This window comes from Sitophilus oryzae, unplaced genomic scaffold, assembly GCF_002938485.1.
Source record: "Sitophilus oryzae breed Bouriz unplaced genomic scaffold, Soryzae_2.0 scaffold_1395_pilon_pilon, whole genome shotgun sequence".
NCBI lineage: Eukaryota > Metazoa > Arthropoda > Insecta > Coleoptera > Curculionidae > Sitophilus > Sitophilus oryzae.
This window is the reverse complement of record NW_022146054.1, coordinates 1,449,417-1,471,588: the sequence shown is the minus strand read 5'-3', so window position 1 is coordinate 1,471,588 and position 22,172 is coordinate 1,449,417. Positions and strand designations below refer to the sequence as shown.

Below are 22,172 nucleotides of genomic sequence, written 5' to 3'. Positions count from 1 at the left end.
TAATTTATACTTAGTTTATCTATTTTAACACTATAGTATTAACGCAAAAATAAAAAATAGCACACAGGTTTAAAAAACTGGAAAATTTATAAACAGTATGGTAAAAAATTGCTCTATCTCTATTACTATTTATTTTAGAAAAAAAATTATTAAAGGTAAAATATTCTAAATTTAATTATCTACAAAAAACATATCTTTAGTTTTTTCGAAAAAAGTTACGCAAACGGAGATATTTGAAAAAAACGAAAAAGTCCAAGATGGCGGCCATTTTTTTCAAACTTCCCCCACTGGGACCGAATGGGACTTTTGAGGGGTTAAATAGGAGATCATTATCTACATATTCCCGTTGAGATTGGTTGGTTACTAATTTTTTCCACATTTACATATAATACTCGGCTACGTTTACTGGCCTAATAAGCAATGAAGTAAGACTTATTATAAAACCCTGTCCTATATTTCTACTGTAATTAATATACATCCTAAAAAGGCACAAGGATCACTATTTATCAGAAAATACACGGATCCTTGAATGTTTCAAAACAAGCTTCAATATAGGTATATATTTATAGAGGTTATATAGGTATATAACCTCTATTGGTAGGTTTGTTAAATTAGGTCGATTTTGTTAAATGGCACTACGTAGGATCCAAACGGACACCAGCTTTTCTGTGGCTTTTTTACTTTAATTAAAAAAAAATATTGCCTAACTAACAAAATGCTTAATGTTTTAGGGCTTTATCTCCCCCCGTCATCAGAACTAAAAAAAAACAAGAATAAGGAAAAAAATTAAACTGTTTAAAAGTGTATTTTTTTACGACGATCCATTAAGAAGAAGAATTCTTGTTTGCCTTAAAGAAAACTTGTTTATGAAAGTTTCAGATGTCTTTGGGCAATAAATATCGATGAAACGTTCGAAGAATATTTCCCATAACACCGAAATAAATTTAGTTTCCTTCAACATGACAATTCATTCAATTCGACGACGATGCGTCTAGGTCTCCACACAATGTGAAGGTGAATTTTAAGTGAAAGTAAGACGAAGAAACACTTTCATATTCACTTTCTCTTTTTAAGTTTTGATTTAATGCTTGGCAAATGGTAATATCTCGACTTCATGCGCTTTTTTTTGAAGAAATGAATTGTAGTTTTTAATTAGAATTTAACCGGTAAGAACGAGGACACGAAATATTAAATATGGTTCATGGTATATTTACTCGAAAAATTACAGCTAATTGGGAACAATACCGTTTTTGGACAATCGTACAGTTACTTAGGTGCTACTTTTTTATTCGATGTTATTTTCGGAATTTTTCGAGACAGGAATTTTTATTGTGAATGGTTTTATTTTTATTATTTCCATCTAAATCATTTACTGGTACCTTAAGTGCATCATGCGTCATCATGTATGTATCACTGGAACTGTTTATTTTATTGATGATTTTAGAAGGGACGGGCAAGCGCGGAATATGTGTCGGAAGAAGAAATCATGACTAAGAAATATCAGCGAACTCATATTATAGATATAGATAAAACTTTATTCTTTATGTTTGAGATAAAAATTTGTATATCATTAGGGATTTCATTACCGGTTTATCGATTTACCGGTTAAAATGTACTAGAACCGCGGTAAAATGTTACCGGTAAATCATCATCTAAGATCGGTAATTTCGGTAATCATTAAAAAAAAGAAATATACACTACGCTAGAAGCTAGGAGCCAAATTTGCGAGAACTCAGAAAATATTAGATGCCGAAGCCTTTTTTCGCACTTTTATTACATTTATTATTATTTATAAATCTATTGCATTAGATTTATTATAATATTTATTATATAGTGCTATTAAAATATTCGTAATTTGTATTAAAGTTTTCAAGAAATCTCTTAAAAATATATTATTTAGAGTTAAATTGCGTCAAAAAAATATGGTACAGTTTTTAATCGCAGCATTGCAACCAATAAAAGTTGCTGTGGAGTAGTTAGTTGCAAAAATTCAAACCAGTTTATAACAGATTTTGCTTTAAAATGTTGGACTGTTGAGGTAACAAATCAGAGCATAACTCTAGGTATCGAGTAAACTGTATACAATCCAAATCCAAAACAACCAAAAATTACGAAATATAATTTTAGAACCATATCCGATATAACAAAAACAATAATGGTGTATATAGTGTTTCCGAAGACGATTGGATATACTGGGACTCAATTTGTTTGTCCAGACTAGGATTTCCAAACCGAGATCCCGAAATCCCGGTGTATGTTTATCCCGGAAACCCCGATATTAAATCCCGGGATCCAGAAAATCTCGAAAAATTTAAATGCCCAATTTAAAATGATCCGACTTTATACAATTTAGTCTTTCAAAGATCAGATTTAGATAGATTTAGACAGAAAATTTAGACTAAGGAGAACGTCAGTATCCAAAAATTATATTTCCCTGTTTACTATGTTAATTTTTGCAACAAGAATTGTATTTTTTTCTTACTAAATATAAATATTACTTTGTTTTATCTATCTTAATAAAGCTCTTTTCTTATTTTCTTTTGGATTGAATATGTACCTGCATATTTATTAAGTATTTCTTTAGATTAAATTCTAATCCCGGGATTTCAAGACGGAATCCCGGTCCCGAAAATTGGAAACCCTAGTCCACACGATGCCGACAATGGCGCCCACAAAGACAGTGCCAAAATTAAGAGTTCCTTCGTATTCCAATTGACTTTGGAAAAACTATAACTAGTTCAACCCATCTCAAAGTTCGAAATAATAATTTGAGCACTAACACTATTGATATTGATGAATTCGTTAATTTTATCACTCGGTCTCTAATAAGGTCAAAGTTGAATAACGCCAATATTCATGTTTTTTCACATAGGTAGAAACTCTGTTGTCGATTAAGGAAGATATGTTACTGTCAATAAAGTAAAGCAAAGCCAACCAAGTTTAACCTGCTGTAAAATATATAACGTCTATTGTCATTGCCAAAACCTTATAAACAGAAATACAATAGTTTCAGCAAATAGGTAGGATTTAGAGAAAATATTTGAAAATGCTGCTTTAATTTGATTAAGGTTGCTTGTATATTTTAAAATTTTTCGCTGGGGAAAAACCGGTAATTCCATGTTTTAAATTACCTATTGCCGGTAAAATTTGCAATCCTTATAGTGCAATCAATAAGATATACAATTATACAATAATAGAAGCCGCATCAATGAAGAATAATTTCTGCTTTTCAAACTGGTAACATGAATCATGACACCAGCAACACGATATTAATTGAAAGATTTGCCTTAAATTTCAAATTTAAAATATATACCTACTAGTATTTTAATAATATATAACTCTAAAATATATTTTTGTTTTTCAATACTGTAACGTCATACCGATATGTAATTTACGTCAAACTTTACTGTTACGTATACATTTCATTTAATATATCACAATATTTGTTTCTTTAATGAGATTATTATCATCGTCAATGTTTTTCAATTAACTACTTAATAGTCGATAATGTGTAGAATGAGGAACAAACAATTTTAATTTTTGTAGAATAGTACGCTTTTGCAGAAGTACGTAATGGTGTTTCAACGGAAAATAAAGGGAAAACACACACATTAAAAAAAATTCTATTTGAAGCATTACTATTTATGGGTACTTACTTAAAACCGGAGTTGTAAAATCTTAGAAACTTATCAGTTTATTAAATAATGTCTACCACATTTGTGATGGGTTCATTTCTGAAAAAATAGTTTCGAAGTTACATTTAGACATTTTATATTGATTTTTCTTTGTTTCTTTTGTTTTTTTTTCTCTGATGACGGGTGTTATTTTTATTTCATATTTTGTTGGTTGGTCATCTTTTACAAAATAATACTTAAGGTTATTGCCTATAGCCTTCATGTAATCTCTCAGTGTAGTAGTATCATAGAGAGAACTATGTTCGTTACAATTTTCGATTTTTATTGTATTATTTTAATAAAATATTTTGATTTTAATAATATTTTTAATTTAACCGTGCTTCTTTTTTATTTTATGAAAAGTTAGAGGTCATTATTTCAAACAGGAACAATGTGTGTGTGTATTGCAGTAGAAATTAAATTAATACTGCATTAACATTATTCAGAAACGCTTTGTGTTTCCAGGGCAATTATTATAAACTACTTTTGGCATTTAGTAAACCTTGATCATTAACTTTGATATTTAATGGACTATGCAGCAAACATTTTGGGTAATTTGCCAACTTAGTTTGTAAGTAGTCCTTAATTAATATCAACCTGGATAACGGTTTAGAAGTTTATTACTTTTAGAAAGCATTATTTTTATTTTATTTTCATTAATAATATACTTTAAATGTGTTTCGTATAATTCCTAATTGTAAAGTGTAGAGGAAATATATAACTTTAATCTGTTTCATATATTATGTCAGGGATATTTTATTTTATTAAACTGGACCAATTAACGCTTAATCAGTATCTAACAAACCTTGGTAATTAGATTTGACATTTACTAAGCTGTAGAGAAATTAATGTGAGTGGTTAACGATCTAGTTTTTGATTATTTTGTAAAATTAGACATAAACTCAGATTAGACTTAATACACCAATAACTAATATGGAGCATAAATTAATATGTGGAGGAACTAGTCGCATTAGCTTGCTTTCTTCCAAACTATGATGACGGAGTGAAGGGATTTTAAAAACTTGGTCAGGCGGTTATCATAACAAGAGCTTGTTTGCTTTTGCAGTAATCATCATTATCATCTTCAGCTTATTCAACCATTTCCAATTATGGTGTAGCCTTCCTCACATATTTAGATACTTTCTTTGTAGTTGGGCCCATTGTTGTTGGCTATGCCGGCCCAAGTTATCACTGCTAATCTATACTAATATATAAAATCCTTAAGTGACTGACATACTGATTAATCACGATCCTGCTCAAACCGCTCAACGTAAGAAGCCCAATTTTGGCATACAGGTTGATTCTAGGGTGTAGAGGTTCGATAAGAAGGGATTTTTCGAAATTCCAGTTCCAAGAGGGTGAAACCACCCCTCAAATATTACAATATTTTTTTAATTTAAAAACGGTCAAGTTTCCGAAAAAACGCTTAAACACGTTTGTATGTTAATGGAAATGCTTGCTTTGCTTTATCATCACCATTACAAATGATTAATTAGACGCGGACGAAGTCGCTGGTACACGCTAGTTTCCTAATATCAGAGTTCCATCTCAAGGTCTTCTTCTAGGTCTCTGAATTCCTCGTGAGTGTCATGCTACAATTTTTGTGTTCCATGTTGTCCGCCCTTCTTGTCAGGTGTTCTACCCATTGCCCCTTGAGGGATTTGATTCTATGGATGACATCTATTACCGGGATCTTTTTTCGGGAACATATTATATTTCGTCGACAAAAAACCGCTTTGCTTAAAGAAAGGTTGAAGTGGCTAATAAGACCGTTGGTCGAAATCCAATTAGAAGAATTGCTGTTCTGCCTTGGAGATCTTATCCATAGGGATGGTAAAGTTGGATTGTTGTTATAACCATTCGGTGGCATTGAGGAAACCGATGACTTCCGTTATGCTTTTCCTGACAACATCCTCAAGATCTACGAAACTCTAGCCTCCGAGGAAACGATTCCAGGTCCCATACAAAGACGAACATCGGCATAGGAAATATAGGATCATCTCTCAGTTTTTTGAGTCTTTGCAGTATCGGCAAACTTCGTCAAAAGGGATGCCCATTCTCGTCACATGTTCACCAATTGGCTATAGTGTCGCTTATTATGCCGCTTTTAGCTGGGCGATGTCCTTACGCCACTATAAGGTCATATTTTTTACGCATATCTTGCGGACATTTTGAATCAGGTATGCTCTGTATTTTTTCTCTATTTAATCCAATACATTAATGAAGTATCTACTAAAAGGGACTACAAAAGGAGGACCAAACTACTTGCAGGTCCTTAATAAAGAAGCAACTATGACATTTTTAGCGATAACCACAGAACTATCAGTCTGCAACTAAAATATTAAGCTAATATTGCCAAGTTAATGAACAAAATACATTTAATTGACGCTCCAGTTTGCAGGCGATTAAAACTGGAAGATGTCATAAGTCCCTTCACCAGAAAGTGTTGTTATTTCCAGTAATTTTGATCATATTTTCTTCTTTTTTTACTTGAATAATATAAATTTATTTAGATGTATATCGATTTATTACTTCAAAGAAAGAAAAACATCTAAATAACACCCTCTCTCTGCCTATTTTATATGTGATGAGCATGGAGGAAATGCCTAAGTTGTCGAGCTCATAAACACGTATAGAAACGACGTACAAGCAAGGCTCACTTTTAAGCAGTAAGTGCGTGTTTACAATAAAAGGAAACTTGATTGATACTATCACGCAAACGAGTCGCAGGATAAGAGAATAAATGTATATGTAATTGTGTGATTCTCGAGGCTGATATTTTAAGTTCTTTTAAATTTGAAATACCTACCTACCACAAATACTGTTTTTAAACGGTTTTATTTAGCTCGACCCGTACGGTATTTATTTATTTGTTTGTTTATTTGGGTCAAAATTAGAAATTGAAATTTAAGTACCTTCCTGTTGTCAGATTGATCTGAAATTTGGTACACACCTTTAGTTTCGATGACAATACAATATAGTAATATCAATAACATTGTAAATCTAAGATGGCCGCCGGTACAAAATGGCGGATTTCATATTTTTCCACAACCCCATCAATATGGGTATCAAATGAAAGGGCTACACTAGTAGAATACTGTGATTATGACAAAATTTAAAGTCCAAGATGGACGTCGTTACAAAATGGCGTATTAGGTGAGGGCATGAGTAGTCGTGTCCAGAACAGTTGTGTCCAAGATTGTGTGACGTTAGAAAGACAGATAAAAAATAGGTGATTAGATGTACCTACGTAGTTAGCGGTAGCTTTACCACCCAAGTTAAGGTAATAGGTTAAAACGTGCTGAGGACTGATGGCATTAGGATGGCTAAAAATGTAATGTCGCAAGCGTTTTCCCCTCAAGATTGGGCGCCTCTTGTTGTATATTATAGCCTTGCCCCTCTACTGGACCTCCGGGGTCGACCGTTAAAAATGTCCATTACTCGTGGGAACAACATGGAAACAATAAATAAAAAAACAAACAAAAATAAAAACGAAACTGCTACACAACGAAAAAGAAGGCTGAAAAGGCGAAAGAAAAGTATAGAACGAAACGTGCAAAAGAAAGTGAAAATGAAACCTATAGTCGACTACAGAAACGAAGAGAACGGTTAGCAACAGAAACACTTGAGCAACGTGATGCCAGGTTAATAGCACAACGTGAGAGACAAAGGCAGCTGGTAGAGTCAGAAACACCTGAGCGTCATGAGTCCAGGCTAGCATCACAACGTGATAGACAGAGAGAGAGTTGTTAGCGGCAGAAACACCTGAGCGTCATGTGAGTCTGGGCTGGCATCACAACGAGAGAGAAAGAGAGTGTTGTTAGCGTCAGAAACACCTGAGCGTCATGCGTCTAGGCTAGCATCCAGAACGCGACAGACAGAGAGAGTTGTTAGCGTCAGAAACACCTGAGCGTCAGATTGTAATAAATTATCAGGTAAAAAACCATGTAATAATGATGCACTACATGAATTTAAATAGAATGAGGAATATTCGGTAGGCATTTCCGTTAAATACTAAAATCTAGAAAATAAAAATCGGTAAAAACTTTTAAGTTAAACGGTTTTATCTTTTATGTGCACTGAAAACTAGAAAATAATAATAACAATTAGGTATTTTGAACTTCTAGTTCAGAAATATTTTAGTACTAGGCAGAATAGCTTTTAGGCATATTAGACTAAAATAAAAACGTGGGGGCCCATTAACTATTGCTGTAATACTTTCTTCTCTACTAAGTGTGGATTGCATTGACTTACTATAATCGTAACTGGATATTTTGACAATCAATAACCAGCCGTGGCGGCTTCACCAGCGAACGCCGAGCTCGATCTACCAAAGTATAAAGATATGCTTTGCCATAGGTAGGATTTCAGAGGGGCCCACGTTTTTATTTTAGTCTAATATGCCTAAAAGCTATTCTGCCTAGTACTAAAATATTTCTGAACTAGAAGTTTAAAATACTTAATTGTTATTATTATTTTCTAGTTTTCAGTGCACATAAGATAAAACCGTTAAACTTAAAAGTTTTTTTACCGATTTTTTATTTTTAATTGTGGCAAACAACCCAGCTTCAGATAGATTTTCTCGTATGTACTTGTATTACTGTTTTAAACTTTACTAATTCAGGATTAGGTTATCATATATCCAAATAAAACTCGACGCCACAGACTTGCTTTACTCATTATTTTTACAAAGGTAACTACAGTATCGCAACCGAAGAGGAATATTTTTCTTTTGTACTATAGTTATTTTTATGCACTTATCATTGACGCTGTTTAGAACAATAATTTTTAAACATAGACGTTTTATAGGTACATTGTTTTTGTGTTGTCTGTTATAACCAACCGTACGACAGACGTTTTTAAATTCCACACACACACACACACACATTCATACCGTGAAAGTAGGATGACAGATGTTAAATGATTTTGTAATACACGGCTGGCTGAGGTGAAGAGAAAAACTTGAGCGAAACATTGGCATTGGAAATGGTTTTTATGCGTTGCTAGTCATGTTTTATGAGGTGCTTTTAATTATTGTTGATTATATTGCGCAAATTAATATTACATTTTCTTCTTACATGAAATTAGGTTATGTAATGGAGAACATTTTTATATTATGGATCCCTAGAGCTTATAATTTATTACCTTTCTGGAAAATTAATTAAACCATGAATTTATATTTATTATGGAGTGATTTATTTCATTATTTTTGTTTAATTATTTTAATAAATAAACAAAAATAGTAAACCTATTGTTTTAGTTAAGCTGTACGTTTGACATTAATGGCACAAAAAGTCATTTTTACTTACCATTTTTGGCTACACTCATTGAATTTGGCACTTTATGTCAGTTTAATAAAATATTTTCGTAATTTTTGTACTTAGACGTAAAAATGCTTTACTTTTATGACTAGACGTTAAAATGACTTTTTTATATTGTCAATCACGTCGCAAAAATTAATACTTTTGTGACGTTTTGAAAAAAAAAATATTATTTTTTTATTAACACATAGTTGAACAGCTGACTTCTCTTTACAATCTTATCAAAAATTTAAACCAAACCAAACCAAACTTCCTATTAGTTTTTGAGATATAGGAGTTTAACAGCAAGCACAACATTTTTGAAAATGAGTAATTTTTAGTGTCTATTTTGACATAAAATGTTTCTCTTTCATTCATAGGGCAACGGCCCACAGTGGTGTGAAACTGATAATATAACGAAAAAACCCTATATTTCCTAAACCGTTAATCCAATCGCATTGGGACGAATTTTATTCGATTCAGCTTAATAAAATACATCAAATAACATGGTTTAATAAATTTATTTAAAAGTAAACTGAGCACCAATTGAAACGTAAAGTGAAAATTTTTGCATCAAGTTGAACTTCTTGTATTTTCTAAACTATTGAAGGCATTTTGAATTGCTAGCCAGATTCTGAAACGCTTTTTTATCGACTGTCGAACCGTTCTTTGACGTTTATATAATTATTGGCCAATACCCATAATACAGGGCAAAACAAAAATGCGTGCATTTTTTACAAAATTTTAAGTGACCTCCATTTTGTGGGGTGATGGAGGATTTCCATTATTTGTGGGTATTTTAAAAGAGCTGCTTTATACCTCGGGACGTTTTTGAGTTTTTTTGGGGTATCGCTCTCCATTGCGATGTTTTCCTTTTTTTATGATTTTCTGTAAGGTTTTAATTCTAATAAATTTATCTCATTATGAAATTAATATATTATTTTTTTTATGAATTTATATTTTTTAGTATATTTATATTATAATTGTTTCCTGATTAACTCGCCAAGCAGTAAACTCTTTATTATATGCAATGTGTAACACACATTCCATGAATTTTATGCGAGCGTGCAATGGAGAGAAGCCCATCTGTATCGCCTTGTTTGCCCCTGGTTTACTTTTCAGAAGTTCCAAATTATTAAAATCTGAAGGCTTATCATTACATACACAACAAACAGCCATTGATGGTGCTCCAACCACTGTTTGCGCAACTTTTCCATCTATCATATTCAATACTAGGGTGTGGTTAACAGTGAAAGTTTTTCCCGTTAACTTGATGACGGAAGGTGTCAAATTCGAAATTTCCCGTTCCACTCTATCCACTTCATTTCGTATTACCTCTGCTGTTTCTTTGATATATTCAAATTTAAGAGGCCGACAAAATCGTGTAGAGGATGGTCTATGATTTTCCCAACGAACTATGGAAGCATCGTGGTTTTCAGATAAGGACAAGGGCACAACTGACGTCAAAAACATGTTTGCATCTGTGACGTTTTCATCGGAGAGTGTTTGTTTGTATTGAGAATGTCCTGATGAACCATCACATCCCCGTTTTGAAATCAGTGTGAGTTCACTTTTAATCATGCACAATTCATTCTCCGTTTTTCCTTATAGAATTCTCGCCACAGTATGATCCAATAAGCTTTGCAAAGTGACTTTACCACAACTTTCTGTCATTTCCACCGTATTAGGGTAACACTGTTTTTTTAAATCAAGTACTTGCAAATAGGACGGGAAAATATTACAGCCAACTTCCTTAACAATATTTTCTTAATATTTCATATTGATATTTTGTTAAAGATGCGTCAAAAATTAAACCCAAGGCTTTTTTAGAGTCAATATACCTCATAGGATCAGCTTGTTTTTCTTTTTTTATTTGTTCTGCTGCTGCGATTATCAATTTATCCGAAAAATCCTCTCGAAGTTTTTTTATTTTATTTTGCTTACTTCTTTTACACAAATCTTCAAAAGGTTTCTCTGGGCGACCTCCGACAGACTTAAGGGATGACTCGTTTTCGGATTCATGATCAGATTCAGGAAAATTAACCAAAAACTCGCCCTGCAACCACTCACTATACTTCCGAAAAAAAATCGTTTCACATGATGCACTTCTCTCAATTTTTGACAAAGTTGAGTTGAAATCTTTATTTTATGGCTCCAGTTACCAGCAACAACCGCTCTCCTTGTAATTCTGGATACTGTTCCCTTAAACCTTGCTCTAAAGGGTACTCGCGGTTAAAGAGTAACTCGCACACAACACTGTATGGTATCACAAATTGCGACATGTTTATTATCCAGCTAATAAGACAAATCCAACAACAATACTGATAAAGTTTCATATCAAAATTTATCTAAAACCGGTTTTCGGCATCCGCAAAAATGAAGAAAGTTGTTTTAATTTTTTTTCACACTGTTTATCTTTTATTTTAAATTTTTAACAAACTTGGCCGAATCTGGCGATAAAATTTATAGAATCACTAGTTTAACAGTTGCTTTTTTTAGTCAAATTAATCCGAGACCAAAGCTAGGTAAAGCTTTTTTTTTCTAGTCTGATTAAAGTAAGAAGTAAAGTAATTTTATTAGAAATAGATTCAAACTAAACTGCACCAAAGGCACGGTATATTTTGGCAAAATGATTTTTACTTTTAATGCCCATGGATAAACCAAACAGTTCCTGGGTAATACCCATTTTTAGGAATTAAAAGAAGGGCTGTAAAATATTACTTGTTTTCGCTTTATTTTTGCGCGTTTCGTATATTAAGAAAATTGTCAAAAAGGAGGTGCTGTAAATTCAAAACTAGTAATTAAATTAAAAAAGTAATATTATTATATTGTCTTTGAACTAACTCGATGTAAGATGGGATAATTTAAACCCTCTTTTTTGGGGGGTTTTCCACATTGCCGAAACCACTGTGGCGGCCCAGCTACGTCGAAACACCGGTTCCCATTAGAACACCGAAGTTAAGCGACGTAAGGCGATACTAGTGGATGGACGAGTGACCGGTTCGAAACTATGTATCGTGCTGTTGTCCAATAAAGGCAAAAAGTGCAAAATCTATTGACACACACTGCTCATTCACGCCGGTTCGAGGCCGGATGAGATCGAATATCTCGTGAGTAAGAGTCGATTTAGTCACTTGCCAAGTGGGTAGGCCATTGACCATGATATGGCCGAGGACCGCGGTTCGGATTCCGCGTAAACAAAGTAGGCCCCGTCCAGATTAGCCCTGGCAGCAAAAAGGAGACGTTAACTGAAATCTTTACTTTCTTCCATTCATAGATAATGTATTTTATTTATGTTTTAGCTCTGTAATATTAAATATCTTAAACTATTCAATCTTGCATCTCGGGAGTTTTGCGAGTTTCCATCAAAATAAATCTTCTATTCCTGTAAAGTTTAGAAAATGACTTATTGATATTATCTCAATTTACAGTAGAGTTTGAGATAATAGACAAATAGCTCCATTGGATTTTTTGGTAGCAAAAAACACCATTACGATGTACTGAATCGCAGTGAATATGTAATATTACTGTATTTATTATTGATATTACTCGACATTATGCACGTGTATTATTCCCAACAAACTCGCACAAGTTAATTTTGCATAAGCATAATTTCCTGAAAGCCGAGTTGTTGGTAATAATCCAAGGACATTCGATAAAATATTTATCTACCGCTATCGATAATACAAGGGTCGACGATTATATTATTTTTCACTTTAATTGGATGGAAAATCATTGAATTCGTTTTTTTCCTTGACAGAGTTAATCAAGAAGGTTATTACCGAAATTAGTGATTTATTTTTTGTTTCGATGAACTTATTGAGTAATTTCTGTTACATACATCTAATCTTCTTAGATGATCTTGTGTTTCTCACAGATTTTTTCTCTTAATTAGTTGGACGTAACATTTCGCAAATTAGCGCCATTTTTGAATATGTTCGACTTTTTTTAACACCAAACAAGGACGATGAAATCTAACAATAGCGCTAAGCAAGGTCTTGCAAGCTATTGAAGGTTGCATTTTTTCAATCGCCAATACGAGATACAGATTTCTCGTTTTGTTACAAATATATTTAGAAGACAAACATTAAAAAGGTGCAAGTATTTGTTTTAAGTGATGGAAAATAGAATGGTTACCGTAGAGGTCTATTAGATTAATTGTTAGAAAGTTTAAATCATTTTTCGGTGTTTTTTACGAGTTTTTTACTTTAAAACATGTTTTTAAGTGAGTGGTTATAAATAATAAATCTATATTGCTAGACTTTTTTTATTTATTACAAACGATTAACTTTAACATATTTGTTCTTGATGTGACGGAAGATGTTTGTAAGAGTAGCTATATTTCCATATATTGGTATCTATATAATTCTTTCCCCAAAGCTGTTTTCAGCAACACTAGAAGAAATCTTTGGATTGGACCAACAAAGGATTAAAAATAGATGGAGAATATTTTAAACATCTGATAATGGTTGAATAAGTCTGCTTTAATAGGAGGGTTAAGGTATTTTATCACAAATTAATGAAACAGGCCAAACTAAGAATTTATTACAAGTTACCAGTCCAGTATATATATATGTATAATCATCAATATGAACATATCTATACAGGGTCCGGCAATAGTGCGTCGGGCATCTGTAGCTCCTAGAATAAACAACTTGAGAATTTTGTTTAAGTGCATACCTGAAGTATGTACCAGGATGTATGTCAGGAAAATATTTTAACTTCTATAGAGTGGCTCAAAAAAGTGTGAGTGGACCTGGATGATTTTTTTTAAATGGAACACCCTGTATATTATTACATTTTTGGCTTCCTTTCCGAACACTTTACATAACCCTAAGATATGAATAAATACATTTTGATAGTTTCAGAGATATTAAAAAATAAATCAAAAATATATATTTTTTCAGCCCTTTTTAAAAAAATTATTAAAAATACAAAAACTGTTCTGAAAACAAAACTATATTAGGTATTTACTTTAGATGGTCTGTACTTACTTTGCTATAAATAAGAAAATCGTAAATTATACAGGATGTTCAAAATTCTAAGCCAAACTTTCTAAAATATAAAATAATTTTTCTTCTTCGTTTTTTAAATGGAACACCATGTATATATTTTTTTCAATAGACGGAAAATTAAAAAATGAACATTTTTTATATTTAGAGTATTTCAAAATATTTAACGGTTTCGCAGATATTTGCGGTTTTATATTTCATATGGCATTTTCCACAGTAACTTTTTATCAAAGCCACCCAGCAATTTTTCTCTCGTATTTTACCATTGAAAGCGCCATATGAAATAATACTGCGTGTATCTGCGAAACCGTTAAAAATTTTGAAATACTCTAAATACAATAAATGTTCATTTTTAAACTCTCCATCTAATAAAAAATAATATACAGCGTGTTCCATTTAAAAAAACAAAGAAAAAATATTTTATATTTTAGATAGTTTGGCGTAGAATATTGAACATCCTGTATGAATTACGATTACCATATTTATAGCAAAGTAAGAACAGACTATCTAAAATAAATACCTAATATCGTTTTGATTTCAGAACAGTTCTTGTATTTTTAATAATCTTTTTAAGAAGGGCTGAAAAATATATATTTTTAATTTATTTTTTGATATCTCTGAAATTATGGAAATATATTTATTCATATCTTAGGGTTATGTAAAGTGACCTGAAAGGAAGCCAAAAATGCAATAATATACAGGGTGTTCCATTTAAAAAAAAAATCATCCAGGTCCGCTCACACTTTTTTGAGCCACCCTATAGAAGTTAAAATATTTTCCTGAAATACATCCTGGTACATAGGTACTTTAGGTTTGCACTAAAACAAAATTCTCAATTTTTTTATTCTAGGAGCTACAGATGCCCGACGCACTATTGCCGGACCCTGTATAGAATATTTTCAAGGGGATAGAATATGTGTAATATATTTATAGAGAAAAATACATTGTATTTGAAATAAATATTATAATACCGTCTTTCTAAACATAATCGCATTTAAAATATGTATTGACAAAGTCTTAATTTGCGTTTCTTGTTTTCTAGTGCAATGATTCAGTTCATTCCACTTTTTAGCAGAACAGTGGAAAATTTTACATTTCTTAATAAGAAATGTTAACCGATAAAGATTAGTGGGCTGAATCCTGGTTTATTTTTCTAATGGAAGTTTTTGTACAAATTTTTATTATTTAAGCAAGATATTTCTCAAGTCATTCATGACCACGTTTATTTTTTTATAATTAAGTCGTCAAAAAGATCAGAATTTTTTTTTATTCTTAAATTAAACGAAAAAATTCCGACTTTCATAACCTTAGATCAATTATAGACGTGATTGGAAAATAACAGTACATAAATTAGTTAATACTAAAGTACTTCTTTTATGGCTGTAGATACATGTATTTAATATAAAAATGTTAATTTAATTAGCTTTTACAGTTTGTATCTAAGAAATTCTAAAATTAATTTAACTTAGTTTTAGACTAGAGAGTCTAAAAAAAAACTTAAGGATTAGGTTATAACTTCAATTAATTGAAGTATAAACAATAATAATATAAAATAAGAGTTATTAGAAAAACGGTGTATCACAATTTTTCAATCCTTTTTGTTTTCGACTTCATAAGACCAGAAGTTTTGAAACGCTATTCCAGCTACTAAATTGTAACCCGCATTTTCTTCTTTATGATATTTTTAAGTTAAAGAGCAATTTTTATTTCTTTTTCATTTTTAAACAAATTGAAAAATCTTCCCTCAAACACAACTTACCTACCGTAAGTCGCTGCTTTAGTAAGGCTGGGTTTTTCCTTTCAATAGCACCCTAATAAACATAGATTAAACTACCGAAGCTGGCGGATCAAGGGGTCTTCCAACTTCAGGTCTGCGAAAAATGTGATCCTTATACTCATCTCTCTCCAACACATTATTTGTTATGGGATTATTCTTTTTTATGCATTTTTTATGCTATATACATCGTTGTATTTGGGACGTCATAAGCTTTTAAAAAATGAAATGAAATATGATGATGGTATCTAGCAAGCGAAACGTTAGAGAGAAAATCTAGTAATATCAACTTGTAGAGCTGGAAATATAGCAAGAGGATTGTGGAAAAAATAAAAACGAATTCATTAAATTTCGGGTTTATCCAAAAATTTTCGAAAATAATTGAGTTTTTATAGATCTAGAAACATAACATTCTAGGGTTCAGCAAGGCGTAACATTTCTTTAATATAATCATATTTGGATCCCTACTGGGTTATGAGATCCCTGTAGTATACTTCTGTATATTGGACACAGTATATACAATTTAAAAATCAACTGTACTTTGTTTTTAGGGTTTCTCGCACAAAATTATTAAGATCGATTTTTTACATCTTATATGAAAATTGGTTTTAGAACATCAACAGTTTGATCTCGATACCCTATTATGCTATTGTTAATATTTGCCGATGTCTATCATCGATGTTTCTCGTACCTCTCCCATTATTACTCTCTGTCAGACCCTGTAATCCCGTCTCTTTCTTGCAGATTACGTAGCAGGCGGCGAATTATTCACGCATCTGTATCAAAGGGAACATTTCACCGAAGACGAGGTCCGGATATACATAGGAGAAATTATATTGGCCCTGGAGAAACTGCATGCGGTAAGTCTTTAATTGGCTTAGTCTTTTGAACTTTAGTTTGAAAATTATAGACTCAATCATAGATAGATTGGCGCAGATTAACAATTAATTGGTTAGACACACTCAGGGACATAAAGTTTTGATTTTTACTTAAGTTATTTCTAAATATCCTATTGAATATTATGGTATTGAGATGATAAATGAATAAGAAATTGATAAATTAGGAATTATTTAATTATTCTTATCTATTTTGCATATTTCTTTATGATTTGATGGTGTTCTTGATAGATGATAGATCTACATCTATCCTTGCATGGTGTGACAGAAAAAAGAATAAAAATTCAGATAATTACATTTTATTCTTTCACGTTCATCTATTTGATACCGATTTTTGTAAAATATTTTTGATATTAAAATTATCTTAGACACAAAAAGACCTTGAATTATTTATTATAACGGCATATAAGTGGTGTGTTAAATAATGCGGATATTAAAACACAGTATAAAATGAATAATTGCGGTACTATATATTTTTTCTGTTAGAGTTTTATCTTAACATCTGAGATTTATCTTGTATTATGTCTAACTTGAACAACCCATTTATTTTATTATTGTAGAGAAACAACCTTTCTTTAATTATCAGAATTGTCTAGGACATAGGTTCATATATTACTATTATTTTTTTGGGTTTTAAATGTTACTGGATTAAAAAGTAACTTTATCCTTGACTTTAACATAAAAAACTGGATACGCCATAAGGAAGAAAGGGGAAATATATGTACATTAGTTTAGAATGGTTTCCAAATTTTCCGATTGTCCTGTTCAAAAAGTGGACATTATTATTGGGTAAATAAGATTACGAGAATAACATTTATTTTCCAATACAGATAAATCTAAAGTTTTTATTTATTGGTGTAATTTGTCAACTTCCAAAACATGTGTCTGATTTTTTATAAAAGTTGGGAGTTAATCCAGTATTAGTCCATTACTCAGATTATTTCCAATAGAAACATCGAACACCCAAAACTCATTTTTTCTTAAAATGTCTTAAAGAAATATTTAAAGTGATAAATAGACAGGAATTTTTAGTGACCATCGCATCGTCAGACTAAGTATCGAAAAAATCTAAAGTATGGTTATTCTTTTCCAACTTCATTCATTACCAAATACATATAGGGTAAAAACTACATGAAAATTAATATAATGTACAGGGTGATTCAAATTTGATGTGTTGGGCTAATGCCACGTAAATGGTAATTAGAATTCCAACGTTGGTAGATGGGATCTAATTAAGACTTATTAATCTATTTTATAGTGCCATACGATCGAAAAAAAAACGGCATCAGCGATGTCTGTCATTTCATATGTAAAATTATATGGGGAATGTCATGGATGGTCATATCTAAGCTAACTGGACGTTTGTTTCCATCATACGTATATATTATATAGAAATTTGACGAATGTGACGTCATAAAACCTATTTTGCCTTACCATACTGTAGGTAGTATATACTATAGGTAGAATTTGTTAAATCACCTATATGACAAACAAAAATTGCCTTGTACAGGGTGGGTCAAATTCGACGCTTTTAAATGGAAACACCCTTTTCTATAGGAGATAGACAAAAACTAATATTGGTGTCTGGAGCTCAATTTTTGTCAAAAACATGATGGTGAAAACCGCATATCGATATCTGTTACCGTTTCGGAGTGTTTTTCAAAAATATGCATTTTTAACAAATCGCTGTAACTTTTTTGCTATGGAAAATTTTGTATTTTTAGGAAAACATTTCCGAAGCACCTTTTTACGTAGAATTTAATGGTTTAAGTATAATTTTTTTTAAATTAATAATTTAAGAATCATCAACAGAAAATTTGATTTTTCATATGAGACACCCTGTATATGTTTAATTTATTGAAAAGATTTTAAAATTACCTTTCCAAAAATGTAACCCACTTGATATTTTTCTCGATTCCTCTTCGAGATATAGAGTATACAAAAATTCGCCCTCTTTAAATAAGTAGGCTTTGAATGGCACCCGCTGTAATGCAAAAAAATTCTAGCTGTGAGCATCAATTAAAACGAAAATAATATTTGCAATGAGAGATGCAGAATTTTATAACAATATAAAATATATTTAACCAAAATCAACACATTTAAACTATATCTGATAACAATAAAAATAAATAGCAAACCAAGACATGAGATTTTGCTGCAGGTGTTCGACCGTCTTCTGTTATATCGACCATCTTCTGTTATGGACAGATGAGGCCGTTTCTGAACATTTCTCGCGGAATTCATTAACTCAGTAGGGGTGAAAGATACCCTCTCATAACTGTTAAGTATTTCTAATTCTTGTCTAGATTATACGGAAGAATAAGAAACCTTTATTCTTCCGAAAATATATCCATAGGATTAGATCCATGGGCACTAAGTCAGGTGGCCTCGACGGCCAACGGCTGGGATCTTGGTTAGCTATGCAATTATTCTTGAAATTGGCTGCAAAAATTTGCTGATAACTTCAGCGTTCTGAGGCGGCGCCTCTTCTTGCTGGAAAAATATGTTTTCGAGTTCCATTAAGGGCATATCATCAATAAGGGGTTCAAAGCCTACTAGTTAAAAGTGGCGAACTTTTAAAAAGTCTGTATTTCGAAGGAAAATATAACAAAATATCAAGTGTGCTATATTTTTGGAAAGGTAATTTTAAATTCTTTTCGTTTAATTAAAAATATAGAGGGTGTCCCAAATAAAAAACCAATTTTTCTGTTGATAACTCTTAAATTATTAATTTTAAAAAAATTATACTTATATCATTAAATTCTACGTAAAAAGGTGCTTTGGAAATGTTTTCATAGAAATGCAAAATTTTCCATAGCAAAAAAGTTACAGCGATTTGTTAAAAATGCACATTTTTGAAAAACACCCCGTAACTCCGAAACGGTAACAGATACTGATGTGCCACCATCATGGATTTTGATGAAAATTGAGCTCCAGACACCGATATTAGTTTTCGTCTATCTGCTATAGAAAAGGGTGTTTCCATTTAAAAGCGTCGAATTTGACCCACCCTGTACAGCCTCTCAAATAGTGCTGTTCGGATTCGGCGATAAACTGTAGGTCTCGTCTACTTGTGGAACACTGATGACATACATCACAAATACGTACGATAAAATGTACGAATAAAACACTAATTAACCACTATACACCAAAACACTTTTAATACAGGATCCGCGTCTCGCTAACCATGTTAGCATCATCAGCAGATGATTAAAACTGTATTATTTATTAATATTTAGTTTTAATCTAGTGATGATGCTAACATATTGAGAGAAACCCGCGTCCAGTGTTAAAAGCCAAGTATTTTGGTGTATTGGGGTGAATTAGTGTTTTATTTTGCTGTCGTAACCCCAAAGAGTCCAACTTCCAACTCTAATCTGCTAACCACACTGTCGTGTTTATTATTATTTAAGTAATTGCAAAAAATAAGTATTCGGTTACTGCATAATATTTCTGTAGAAAGTTTAAAACTAGGGTAACTAAATAAATATATCTTCGCTCAAACTATCCCATAACATTATTTTTATTTAGTTTGCTATGCCGTAAGCGTTTCTCATTAATAACACGTGTCAAAGCTACGCCGGCCTTGAAAAGGGTTACCACATTGAAACCTGACAACAACAGCAAATCCGTCTGAAATCTAGTTCGCCGTTATTTTTCGCAACAATTATAATCGGCGTAAACAGGGGCGTGACTATTCCGCAAATAAACAACGCGGAGGCAACTCTAATGCTAAGCTCGTTCGTTCGGCATTGCTCGATTCCGGAATCTATTTATCTCCCCATAGCGGCGCGCTAAGCGTTCATATACGTTATAATTAGTCGAGAAACTACTTTATGCAAGTTGATGGTTTACGTCCTTGACGTATTTCGAACCAATTAAAGGTACATGCGTTTTGCGTAGGAATATGAATTGGCTTTGTGGTAAAGTCTGGACAGGAAAAAATAAACGGGAAGCTGCTATCTTTCTTTGATTGCGTATTAAAGGGGAATATATATTTAATGGGAAAAGTGGATAAGTAATCTGGATCACATAAGTAATTACTCTCATTCACAAAAAGGGTGATAACACCAGACTCGACAAATCGCTTGTCAAACAAATTCAACTTCTATCAACCCCCGGAACAGGCAGGGTTTAGAAGTGGATATAGTACTGTGGATCACCTTCAGGCAGTCCGCACTCTCATAGAGAAAAGCACTGAATACAACTTCCCTATATATGTCGCCTTTGTGGATTATGAGAAGGCTTTCGACTCTATAGAGCTACACGCCATCCTCGATGTCCTACAAAATGCCAGAATAGACTACAGATACTCGGGCATAATATAATCTATTTTATTGAGTTCAAATCAGCTACAATGACTATCAAACTGGATGACATAAATATCATAAATAAAATTAAAATGGAAAGAGGAGTCCGACAGGGAGATACTATTTCCCCCAAACTTTTTACACTGGCCCTGGAGGACGTATTTAAGAAGCTGAACTGGGACAAGAAGGGTATTAAGGTAGATGGTGGGATGCTTAACCACTTGCGCTTCGCTGATGATGTCGTTGTCCTGGCCTCATCGTTGGAAGAACTTCAAACAAGGCTCGAACAACTTCACCACACATCTGCGCAAGTAGGTTTAAAAATGAATTTGTCTAAAACTAAAACCAACTCACAACCTAAATGAAAATGAAGAGCAAGTTAATGTTAATGGACAAAGGATTGAGAACGTTAAAGAGTATATATATCTAGGTCATGCCATAAAACTCGGCAAGGAAAATCAAACAATCGAAATTTCTAGAAGGATCAAACTCGGATGGGCAGCTTTTGGTAAACTTAACTTTATATTCAAAAGCAAAATCCCAAATAGCCTAAAAAGAGACGTTTACAACAAATGCCTGTCATGGTTTGGAGACTATGACGATGACGGCACGAAGTGTGAACAGGTTGCGAGTGAGCTATGGAAAGAGCCATGATGGGTATCAGTCTTCGCGACCACATTAGAAATGAAGACATTCGCCGACAGACTAGGATAACGGACATCGTAGAGAGGATAGCTAACTCTAAATGGTCTTATGCAGGACACTTGGCCAGACAGTCCGAGGAAAGATGGGCAAAAAGACTTCTTTGCTAGGCCACGCCTAGCAAAACGCCCAGTCGGTCGACCTCCTAAAAGATGGACTGATGATATCCAAACCGTAGCCGGTAAGAACTGGATGAGGAGAGCACAGAATCGAAACGAGTGGAAGAAACTGAGAGAGGCCTACATTCTGCAGTGGATGAGTAATCCTTTATATTAGTCAATGCTACAGTGAGGTTTGGTTTGGTTTGGTTATGCAACTTAGCCAGTAAATAGTATGGTCTTCTTCAGGTGCTTCTTCTCAGCGAAGATTGGCGATGACTCCATCGAATTATTCTCGTCTTTCTGTTGCGTTGACGTGTGTTTGAACGTTTATTCCTGTCTAATCCCTTATGTTTCTCATCCAAGACATCTGTCTTCTGCCTGGACCTCGCTTCCCTTTCATTTC

The 22,172-nt window shown here is 32.6% G+C and overlaps 1 protein-coding gene across 2 annotated transcripts in view; it reads left to right on the top strand.

The window, feature by feature from the left end:
• The window catches only part of LOC115875734 (ribosomal protein S6 kinase alpha-5-like), a 276,844-nt gene that overhangs the window by 121,716 nt on the left and 132,956 nt on the right, over window positions 1–22,172 (top strand). For both annotated transcript variants that reach the window (XM_030891246.1, XM_030891247.1), the window contains exon 5: window positions 16,505–16,620. In XM_030891246.1, coding sequence (XP_030747106.1) covers window positions 16,505–16,620 — 116 coding nt within the window. The remainder of the gene's footprint in view (window positions 1–16,504; window positions 16,621–22,172) is intronic.